At 39.4% G+C, this 11,810-nt stretch overlaps 1 protein-coding gene across 1 annotated transcript; it reads right to left on the bottom strand.

Moving 5' to 3' along the window:
* Positions 1-296: 296 nt before the first annotated feature.
* On the bottom strand, positions 297-11,187 carry znf281b (zinc finger protein 281b). The gene is made up of 7 exons (XM_044102287.1): positions 11,016-11,187; positions 7,675-8,201; positions 7,420-7,533; positions 6,909-7,032; positions 5,205-5,288; positions 4,990-5,108; positions 297-4,398 (listed from the first exon to the last, which is right to left on the bottom strand). Exons 2-7 carry the CDS (start codon positions 8,125-8,127, stop codon positions 2,785-2,787), a joined length of 2,508 nt encoding a protein of 835 aa, XP_043958222.1. The 5' UTR covers positions 8,128-8,201; positions 11,016-11,187; the 3' UTR covers positions 297-2,784.
* Positions 11,188-11,810: the final 623 nt, after the last annotated feature.

Here is an 11,810-nt window from a genome sequence, read left to right as displayed (position 1 = left end):
AAGGACTAGAGACACTTATGGAGTGAGACGTGCATCTGTCCAAAGAAACTATTTTGGGGGAAAAAATATATTTATTTCCATTCATTTTGTGTTACCATAAACTTAATCTTTAGCTTCCTCCTCAGATTGACAGAGTCTCTTTCTGGATCACTTTACATTTTAGTAAAGTTACGGTAAATAACTTTAAACCTAAATCTTTGAGGGATATAAACAACTTCCAGTTCCGATTTATCCAAGTGCTTTTTCTATAAAACAAACCTCTTATGAGAAAGAAAAAAAACCACATCACCCACAACTTTAGTAACAAAAAGTTTTATTGGCTTTTCTGGTCTAATCCGTTCATCTCAATAACAGGTACAGCCTGGGAAATCATAACACAAGGGGACTAGAACGAATAAGACAAAGGAACTGCGGGGCATCTGCTACAAAAATTTGGTATTGAGGTGACAGAAAAAAAATCCGTACAAAATGTTTTCATGCATACTGGAAAAACAAAACAGATTTTTAGTGTTTTTGTACATTTTTGTAAACAATATCCTTCTAGAGATCATATCAAAACACATTATGGCAAGTAACAAAAATAAGGGATATAATGAGAAGAATGAATGTTCTATGAGGCATCTATAATTCAACACTGCTTGGTGTGGATGGTATTTTTTATTTTATTTTTTTTACAGAAAACAAAAATAATACATTTGCATTTTGATGAGTTGTTTGCTCTAAAATTGTAAACACAGGCAGTGTTAAATGATTATACAATATGTCGAACCTATACTACAAATATGTTCACTACATACATAAAACGCGTCCCTGCTTTTTTTTTTTTAACGCTTTAATGATATGAGGTATATTTAGGTCAATCTTTTTGTCTTTTTTTTTTTCTCTCCCCTCCATCTCATTCACTCATTTTTTTTTTTGTCTCTTTGAAAGCATAGTGTGTTTGGAGTGACGTTGCTGGTCAGTCGGTCTTTGTTCAGTGTGATCTGAGCAGCTTCGAAGTCTCCGGTGAAGCTGTGGCGCTCACAGACGTGGGAAAAGGAAGGGGAGGGGAGGGGAGGGGGCGACGGCTCACAGGAAATCAACTAAATTAAATATCAACCCTGGCTGCCGGACAGATTGGCTTTAGCCAAGGAAGACAAAGAAGGCCATTGTTTATTCTTGTGAGTGCAGGGCTGCATTTTGGGTTGGGGAGATGTGGATTGAACTTAACTTTGTTTCTGGACTGCGTTTCTTTTGACTCAAGGGGGGAAAAAAAGGAAAAGAAAAGAAAACAAAGAGGAGTAGGTGTAGGTCCGTGATTATTTGCCTAAAAGGATCTGCTACAGAGTTTGTTTGAGTGATGCAATTGGTAAATAAATAGAAGGGTTTGGGTATGCAACCAACATACCAATATAAGGGATCCAGCATGTCAGCCCGACTCTCAAAAACACTTAAATACAAAGAGGTACTCTCAAAATATTGAATAACAAACATTATGGCAAATCATCTTTTTACAACAACACCCGAAAAACCGCAAAACAAAATCATAAAAAGAAAAATAAAGAAGTCCCACCCTTTAAAACAAAAAAAGCAACAAAAATACGCTTAAATGCCCACGGCCGCCCTTTACAAATCACTCGGCCGACCCCCCCAGTAACCCGCCCTCCCTCCCCATTCACAGTTTTCTCCTCTTAAAAAATAGCAATAACCATTAGCATAATAATCACGTATCACATATGCAAATTGAATGGGTTATTGTTGTTTCCAATGATTTCTTTAAAAAAGTGCTTGTTTGATTCCATTGACACAAAAACAGGAACAGCAAGGAGTGGAGTAGAAAAGTGGTGACTTGTTTTTAAAAAAACAAACAAAAAAACAAAAACTAAACAGCATGATAAAAAGATCACTGTCCGACGCTCGTCACATCCTGCAGCTACTTCTGGATAGAAATGAGTCACCTGATGCTACAATACTCAGTAATGTTGAAACGTCTTTTTAAAAAAGCGTGCCACGTGAAACGCAGCGGGCTGCTACAGCTGATAGAAATTCATGTAGACGTGGATCTCAGAAGAAATGTGAATGTCTTCACGTTGAGACAACAGTACCATAATCTCGACAAAGCTATGCGCAGTACAAACCGAACATTACCGTGTATTGTAAATTTTGTTGTTCTGACAAGTAACAAAATAAAAAACTAAATAAGACAAGAAAAAAGCTTTGTAGTCTCAAAATACGCCTGTAAAAACTGTGCTAATTGCATCTCATAATACAAAGTCTTATTACACAATTTCGCCTATTTTCCTGAGTTTATATGTTTCTTGTAACAGACAATATATACTTTTTTTGCCATTTGAATTCTGGGCCTTTCCCTGACACAATGTTATTATTATTGAAATCATCAACATTTTTCATTACTTTACAATGGTATGATTGATAAAAAAAAAAAAAATCACAAATAGATCAGAAAAAGGAGGAAAAAAATAAAACAAGCAAGTTAATAGCTACCCTCTAAACTTTTTTTTAAATTACATTTAAATCTACGATACGTTCATATCAAAAATCACTACTCTTAAACAAAAACATTGGCGACTACATGATAAAAATGAGAATATCTTAAAAAATTGCATTTTGAGGCCATAGAAGACCCTCCCTGGTCATTTTGTATTAACATTTAATGGCAGTGTTCATAAAAACAAAAACTTTGCTACAGGAACTAAATTGGAGCGAGTGCGGGGGCCGGGTGGACAGCGACCAAAACAAGAAACAGAAAATGGCCCCGCTTACAGGCTTCACCTCGTCTGACCCTTATCTGAAACTTTGGCTTGTCGGGGTTTTTGATCCTGTACTCACTGGCTCACTGACATCAGCTAACAAGCTGGTATACCCTGAGAATTCTGACACCGGAGTCCGTATTCTGTGTTCCACCTCTGCTCCCGGGTCGCTGCCGTAGCTCAGAGGGGTCCGCCGGCCGGACTTGAATTGGGAGCCGAAGGCCTGGGCGAAGTTCTCGATCTGGTACGTGGTTTCTTTAGGGGGGTTAAGCGGGGACAGGTCGGGGTAGGTTGAGCCGTTGGAGGCCGCCGCGCTCCCTCCGGCCTTCGACTGTGGCCCCTTGGCGCCCTCGGCAGTGGCAGTGAGCTCCTGGGGCGGTAGGGTGAAGGTCCCCGGGGAGTGCTGCTTCTCCAGCTGCTCGGTCAGCTCCTGAGACGGAGTCAGCTGCTGGTGGCTGGTGGACTCCAGGGTGAGGTGGTAGCCCGCCTGAGAGGGGGACCCCACCAGCATCCCGTAGTGGGACTTGGAGGACGACGAAGAGGAAGCCGACGAAGGCGGGGCAATGGGCAGAGGAGAGGACACCGCAGGCGGGTAGCCGCAATCCAGAGGCGAGGTGCTGTATGCGTGTTTGTCGGAGAACAGGGGCCCCGTGGGGCTGGAGCTGCTGGACAGAAGAGGGAAGGGACCCGTTGGGCCGAGGCTGGGGAAGGGTCCACTATGGCTGGTGCGCTCCAAGGCTTGAAGGAGGAACTTTGAGTACTCGCTCATTACCGCTGTTTTATCGCCGCCGTTGGGAGAATCGTCTTCCAGTTCCGGGGTGACGGGCGCTGCTGGCTGGAGGTCCACATGGTGCGGGTGGTCCGACAAGTCGAAGGTCACATCATGGTGGGTTCCCTCTGGTTTATGGCTGTAATGGTCGAGCAGGCTTTGCAGCACCTCGTCTGGAATGCCTGATTTGTCGTGTTTGAGTTCCAGCGACGAGGAGTCCAGCATGGCCAGGGTGGGCTCGGGCCCCAGGGAACCCTGGATCACGTTGTTACCCTGGGACGTCATGTGAAGCGAGCCGGCGCCGTAGTCGTTGTTGACCGCGTGGAGATAGCGCCGCTTTTTGACAAACTGCATTGCATCGTCGTAGTTGCTGCTGGTGGTGGGACCGGGTTTGCTGCCCCCAGGTCCCTGGAGTAGAGCCATGTTGTCAAGGGCAGAACCATCCACGTGATCCATGGCGTCCGGCTTCTGGCCCAACAGTTTCTGCCCATCAGCACCATCTTCCAGGGACAGGAGGCCCTTGTCTAGCCCTTTGCGTCCAGTTTTCTTGAAGACCAGTTTGGGGGTGCGCCCCTGCATGGTGGGATCAGAACCTGAGGGGTGCTCCATGCTGAAGTCCTGCAGGCCCAGGTCGCGGGCCATCCCCCCAGACGATGCTGCTGCTGGGGCATTCTTTTTCTTCTTGCGTTCGCCACCTTCACCGTTTTTGGACTTTGCCCTCTTTCGTCCGGAGGTGGTTGAGTTTCCCTGAGAGAGTGAATAGCTGCCTTGGCCTAGCTCTGCTTCACTGAGCTCCAGCATGCTTGGATCTAGACCCTTTTTTATGGCTTCTCCACAAGTCCGTTTGTGCTTCAGTAACCGGTCTGTTCTTGAGAAAAACTGAAAGAAACAAAATCAGACTAAGTTTAGACGTGAAAACTAAAAATAATAATGGATAAAACTAAACGATTCAACCAACTAGCCTAACATCAGAACTTAGCATTTAAAAGGGCAGACTTATGTGTTTCACATCAACAACATAGTATAATTTTATAGCATTATAATGTAACCATGTTGACATCAGAGATAAAAATGCTGTATGTATCAAATATAGCTTGAAAAACATTTGACTTTGTAAATTAACGCCTTGAAATTTGGGCTCCAACAGGAAGTCATCACAACATGGCTCCTGTATTAACCCTTTAGCATTCTTTTTTACCAGCGCTGCACTCAGAAATAGCTTGCATAATGAGCTCAGCTGATGCTCTGCCAGGTGTTTGCTATTAGCTGCTGGCTAGTCTGAAAGAGCCGAGTGGGAAAGACGTGTTTTGGACAGATGAAAGGTTGCAAAGGGAGATTAAAGGATTTCTCAAACATGCATAAAATAATCAAAGTATGTTTTTGATGCGGGAATAACATTTTTTAAATGAATAAAAGTTGATTTTACGCAATACTGGGCCTTTAAAAACAGAAAATATGGAGGTATTTTACCTGTTGGCATGTATCGCAGCGGTAAGGCTTCTCGCCGCTGTGTGTCCTTTTGTGTCGCTCCATGTGGTACTTCTGGATAAAGCGCATGTTACACTGGTCACAGCTGAAAGGTTTTTCCCCTGTGAACGATAACAGCAGCAGTGTCAGAATCGGTTACTTCAGCCAAGATCATGGCATGAAGCGATACATCTCACTAAATTAAATAACTGACTCACCGCTGTGAATTTTCTCATGCCGCTGAAGAAGGTATTTCTGAATGAAGCTCATGTTACATTGACTACAACGGAAAGGCCTCTCACCTGTACAATCAAGAACAAAAACATTTCCACACAATATAAAATAATACCCAATAAGAGGCTAAAACCAAAGAAAAAAAAGGACATTTTTGCAAAGAGAATTGAAATTACACAGGTATTTTTGTATTACTCAAATTGGGATATTTTGCAATATTTGATGTTTCATCTTGGGAGATTCTTTGGCTTGTAGGATTTAAATATAAAATCAACACATTATTTGATTTAAAACTGTCAATTTATATGGGCAATTTACTAAATTTCATAAGTTCAACAAAATATTTCATAAAAACACATTTAATTGAATTCAAACAAAAATGTCAAAAAAGCTTAAAATATATTTTTTAAATAAAGATAAAACATCCATCTTCAATAACTTGTTTCTGATTAGATGAATTTTATCACATGTGCATTACATGTAACAAATCCCATCTATCCATCTATTACTTTTGAATAAACAAAGTAATATTATTTATACCACAAACCTTCAGTAAACATGTTGGTGGTGCAAATATATTACAAAAGTTTGATATTTAGCACATAAACAGTCACTGGTAAAAATCTGCTTTGTGCACAATTGTTAGTAAGTAGCTAAACATGCAACTTCCAATTGATTCTTGATTAAACTATTCTTTTGTCTGTAAATAATAACTTGGGTTTTGTATGTAAAAGCCTAATTATAGATTAAAGACTAATCTAAAAATATGCAAATGTTGCTGCATAAAGATAATCTTAATTCATTAAAATCAGGTATGAAGATCCTAGACATTTTGCTAGACTCAAATTTGCATATTTATGTCAATTTTTGTTATATTAAGCAAACATCATGAATAAATACACACCAATTGAATAATAAACTAACCATAACCAAAATAATTCTAAAAATGTTTTTTGTTTTTTTTAGTTGGAGTCAATTAGAGCTGATTTGGAATAAATAAAAAAATATTGGTGGTAAAAGACTTTAGCACAGAAGTGAACAAAATGCCAAAAATAAAAGTGTGACTAATCCTTTAAGCCTTTTATGAGGTCAGATTCAAATAATCAAATGAAGAGTTCCCAGCAAAGAGAGTGACTAAGATGGTGAGAAATACGTGAGTAACGATTGAGTCATCAGTGCATGTCTGGTCCCAAGTGACGACTACAGACTTTCATCGCAGAAATACAAAGTGTTATGAGCAGACACCTTGTTTTTTATGATCAAACTCTGTTATTATGGTTCTAATCATTTTACCATCAAATCCTTTGATAGAACAGGGTGTGTCGCTCAGGCTTAGCAGCCTCTAACAGATCAGAGACAGTGATCTGAAAACATCTGCTGTTCATCTGAATGTTTTCTCTGTAGCTTCTATATTTTTTTAAATACAAGACCTGATAAATATTTCAGTGTAAGAACTGCAATATTCTTACAGTTCTTACACTGCAAGAACTGTGTCTAAGAACTGCAAGAAATTCAGTTACAAAATTTTTGCAAGTATCTTCTTGTAAATACTTTCATTTTATTTTTTATTTCATTCACTCATCTGATATTTTAGCAGAGATGCTACAAGCTTTTTAAAAAGAAAATCTTTTTTAGTGTTTGTTTCATCGCAATAAAGAAGAGACGACATAAAGAAGAGAAAGTCTCACCTGTGTGTATGAGCACATGTCTACGTAAGTGGTAGGAGCTGCGGAAAGCAGCGTTGCAGTGCTCACAGATATGTGGTTTTGAGTTTGGGGAAAGGCAAGCTCCATCCCCATCCAACATCATAGCCTAGAGAAAATACAAAAACATAGATTTTTTTTTCTTCTTCTTCATGAATAAAAACAAGCAGAAAGAAGTTTAAACTTTTATCTGAAATTAGCTATTCGACTTAGAAGGCTATTACAGGAATATTCCAAATAAACAAAAACAAAAGTACACAACAAACATCAGCTTATTTAATGCCAGATCACTTCATTAGAATGATTTTCAAATGTCTTTTAAATGCATAAAGAGTTTTAAATTGTTTTATCTCAATGTCAAGGTTGTTCCATAAACTGACACCTTTAATTGAAATGGATCTTTCCACCATCGCCGTTCTGAGTCTAAATTTTTGAAAATCTCAGTTCCTTTTCAGATCAGCTTTAATTGCGTTAAGGGGAAAGATCAGGAATTAACCTTTGACGGATCGTTGCGTTTCCTCCGTGCTTTGCCTCCCTGCCCATCCCCATTGCTCCTCCGGCCTCTTCTACCTGAGGACTCTTTTGGCTCTTTACCTGGTCTTCCAGGCATCTGAAAACAAAAACAAAAACCGGCTTTTTTCTTCTTTCTTTTTTTTTTTAAGAAAGCACACTTAAACTACTTCTGAATAGAAAAGAAGAACCACAGGAGAGAAAATTATTATTTAAAGCCAGAACAGCTGCTGCTGCTTACCTGTTCTCCCAAGGAGCGAACATTGCTGAGGCTAAGGTCATGCAGTAGCATGTTCTGGTGATTTTGGTGCTGGTTGCCGAACGACATGTCGGGCATGTCAGTGCTGCTTTTCCCCGTGCCCCCTCCAGGACAGTTGACCCCTATTCCTCCGCCCCCGCTGTAGAGGGGCATCCGATAGTCCAGCTCGCTCAGCCGCTCCTGCTTAATGCCCATGCTGTGGAGGAAGCCGCCCGTGCTGGCAGCGACGGGGCCTTGGTGTTCCGGCGGCGAATCTCGCTCTTTTTTCAGGATCATCTCTTGGGGAAGCTCGCCGATGACCGACTGCGATGCCAGCCGCGTGAAGCTGGTGACCGGCGGCAAGTGGCTGAACATAAGCATACCTGGAGCAAAATTGGGGTCCATGCCTCCATTGCGCAGAAACTCATTACCTAACTTGTCTTGAATAATACTCATGGTGTTGATTTACTTTGTGCCAGGGGGGAGAAGGAGGGTAATTAATCTAGTGAGGAATGCAGGAGGAGACCATTCTGCAAAAGACGACAGACAAAAAAAATTAAATAAAAGACTTAATAAAAACAGATATGACAAGTATAGAAAACAAAATTGAAAGCAACATTTCCATTAGTTGAGTTCTTAGCACCTCAAATTGCAAGCATTTCGGTTATTTAAAGGAAGTACGTAAAACATAAAGTCCTCTGTTTTGTTAAAAAATGAGAATAAGTCAAAACAAGCAGACCACCTTTGTGACAAAAAACAATGTAAAGGAAACGAACCGTTGGGAAATCTCATATATTTTTAACTCCTAATCTCAACTTCAATTTCTTCTGCTTAGACCACTGAAACACACCCCGTCATGACTGGAGAAAAGTCACAATTTGAGACTCACCACGACACCAGCTAGTGAATTAAATCAGATGATTTTCAGCTTGATTAGCTCTTGATTAGCCCTTGATTAGCACCCTAACCAACCAGTCAGCAGGATACTAAAAAATCTGATATTTTGTCAAACAGAGATGCCAGAAGTATTTTAAAAAGAAAATCTGTTTTTGTGTTTGTTTTTTTCCCAACACCTTGTGGTCAGTGCTTGTTTGCAAGAGAGAACAAGACTTTAAGAAATTAATAAGTCTGAATAGAATAGAGCAAAGTTAAAACATGGCTCACTAAGGACTACACACAGATTGCTGTTTTGGTAAAGCTGCTCATGCTAACTGCTAATAAGAGGCTCAAGTAGCCTAAAATGTCCAGTTTTCTCTTTAAAATGTAGTGTCTCACGCTCTTTTTTAATAATAGCCACTCACGGGAGGTGAGATAAATAAAATGTTACTTGTAGTTATTAAAGACAAATGTTTTATCTGTGAATTAAAGAGCAATAAAAACCATAGATTGAAAATGATTCACAGATCTCTAAAAAAAGACATCTAAGACAATATAATATAAGGAAAAACATGTAATTACAGTGTTATTATAACTTTGTATTATTGCAATGTAACCAATATAGACTTCAACCTTCTTCTGGCTTAGCCTTCCAGAGCAGTGGAGTCAATTTAACTGACCAGGGATATTATTGGCCAGGATATAATAAGTGAAATTAAATACAAGTAACAAGTAACCCTTTGCAACAGTGATAGTCACACAACTTGATACTGCGATGTTGGTTTAATTTATTGTGCAGCTCTTAATTTAAAAATACTGATGAAAATAAAACTAAAAGCTGAAATGTGCTGATAGGTTGCATGATCTTCATTGTGTAAATAGTAGATAGCCAGGCCTGATCATCACAATGGAATAAACGCAAAACCTCAAAAATATTTACTAATGTATGTTTGCTTTTTAAATACATACAATGTAAATGCTAAAACACCTTATGAAATAACCTATCACATAACCATACATATGGAAGTGGCACTATCTACATTATGTGACAGTAGAAAATGTCAAGCTTTTAACAAATAATAAACACATATGTATTTATTATTAAATAGTAGCTTTAAAATTACGTCTCTTAATTAAAATGACGTAGAGAAAGATAAAACATCTGAGCTGTTTTATCCATCTCGTATTGTTTCAAATTCAGCACCACATGCGATTTGGGCCGTAGCCAAAATATAATTGGTATCGATACAGCTTTTAAAAACGCATCCCTTTTGTTTTCGCACTTTGAAAGAAGCAAAAACAAGTCCCTTATAACTGGAAATTATATATAAATGCAAAAGGTCAAGAGGCTGACTAGATAACGCTCGCAGTTTAATCGCTTCAGCCCACTCGCCCTAAAACAAAACAATATTTAGGTCAAATCTGGGGATACATTTCGGGGTTATATTAGACAGGCGCATTCCGGTCGCTTTGAGTGAGACGTGTAGCTAAACACGTAGAGAGGAAAAGTCGACGTAAGAATTTATTGTTTAGTCTAGACCTGCTGACCATTTGGCTACGCGACGCCGCATTCAACAGAAAACGGATGAGCTTTTGTGATGCATAATAGTTAGCCAGCTAGTTAGCATAGTTAGCGTGCTACAATGAGACAATCAAAGCATCTCTGCGTCCTCAACCAAAACAACCTAATCCAATCACCCCCAAAACCAATTTATATCGTTCGAATGAACCAGGGCTAACTTTTAAAATAAATACACCACATATATATCTAAATGTAGTCTATAAAATCGATTTAAAATCACCATTGTAACGTTTTAGCATGTTACCTGGAGTTGCTACTAAGCTAGCTAAGGCTAAAATAGGACTCGTGATTTAATGCGATTCACACGTTTATTAACCCATTGAGAAAACAATATTATACAAGTCAGAGATCAGCTGAACAAACCGTGGAAAATAGTGGCTTATTTTTGCATTTTATTTTATTTTTTTAAATGGTTGAAATAGCACGTTTGCTTTGAAGTTATGTCTGCGGCACGTATTGCTCATTCTCCAATTCCCCAGCTTTGATGACGCCCGTGAAATCAAATCTGTCTGGCTGCGAGCAGCTCTGGCGCTCTATTTATTGATAGCTAACTTTAGCTGTAATTACCAGCGGATAAATCCAACTAGCGAAATATTCATTACCGATTGGGCTCCGAGTAGCTTTGAGCTCTAAAACACCGAGCAGAATAATACTACTCACTTCGGCAAGGGGGAGTTGTGTTTATAACAATCAAGCCGCCACGAGCTAGCAGGTTAGCTCCTTAGCTGCCCCGTCTGAAAGCCGCATTAGGGCCCATGCAACAGAAACAATGATGCTGCGACTCCGTGCATCTCCTGTTTGCGCTTAGCCACGCAATTGTTCGCCTAAATCTCGACAAAGGCGCCACGCTCGACATAAACAAAATTCAGTTTAGCCTCCCACTCACCTACACATGACCGCAGCTGGTTTCAAACGTGCCTATATTCTGTCCGTATTCGCCGCTGAGGGGATTTTATTGCCAAAACATTGTTCTCCGGCGGTCGCTGCTTTCTTCCATCTTGTCCCGGAGCGGGGAATTATGGGTGCAGAGGACGGGTCGTGAGAGGAGACAGGCGAAGGCTGTGGAGGTCTGAGGTGTTCACTGAACAGTTTAAAACAGACAGAGATTTTAAGTTGAGATTTAATACTCCATAAATGTGTCTTGTTTTTAAAACTTTTTGAGTCTGGTATGGTGAAATCAGATAAACTGCGTCAATTTTTGTAACTAATCAGCTCAGTTTTGTCATCAAGTTCTCAAATTAACTCAAAGGGAGTTAACTCAGTTTCTAAGAAAAAAATAAGATGTATTAAAATTATAAAAGCATGGCTCAGTGGTTTATTGTAAAAAACAAAAAAAAAGTTTGGTAAAATGGCAGATACTGTTTGATAAAGTGTAACAGTTTTATTAATGTAGTAACGCCAATATATTAAGGTAAAGAATTCAAGTTATCTTTCATTCTACAACATTGTGTTTGTCTTTTGAAGATAGATTTTGTAATATTTAATTTCCTGGTCTTCCCTGGAAAATAAAACTCTAAAGCCCTTTGGCGGGTCTTCCCTCCACTTCCCAACTAACTTTCCCTATTTATTTATTATTCTTGCTTTTTTTTTCTCTCCATCTTACTGTTTGCATTTAGGATACAATTTTATGAACGTACATTTAATTGTGTCAAATAAATAATTTAGAAGAATGCTAATTATA

This window comes from Gambusia affinis, linkage group LG20 (genome assembly GCF_019740435.1).
Source record: "Gambusia affinis linkage group LG20, SWU_Gaff_1.0, whole genome shotgun sequence".
Classification (NCBI taxonomy): domain Eukaryota; kingdom Metazoa; phylum Chordata; class Actinopteri; order Cyprinodontiformes; family Poeciliidae; genus Gambusia; species Gambusia affinis.
This window is presented reverse-complemented; position numbering and strand designations above follow the sequence as displayed.

What these genes read in the sequence shown, in the direction of transcription:
- znf281b (XM_044102287.1), bottom strand. Translation starts at nt 8,127, where the DNA reads ATGAGTATTATTCAAGACAAGTTAGGTAATGAGTTTCTGCGCAATGGA. An exon ending in TTCGCTCCTTGGGAGAACAG is followed by an intron (nt 7,534 to 7,674) that starts GTAAGCAGCAGC and finishes TTTTGTTTTCAG; the next exon opens with ATGCCTGGAAGACCAGGTAA. An exon ending in AACGCAACGATCCGTCAAAG is followed by an intron (nt 7,033 to 7,419) that starts GTTAATTCCTGA and finishes TATTTTCTCTAG; the next exon opens with GCTATGATGTTGGATGGGGA.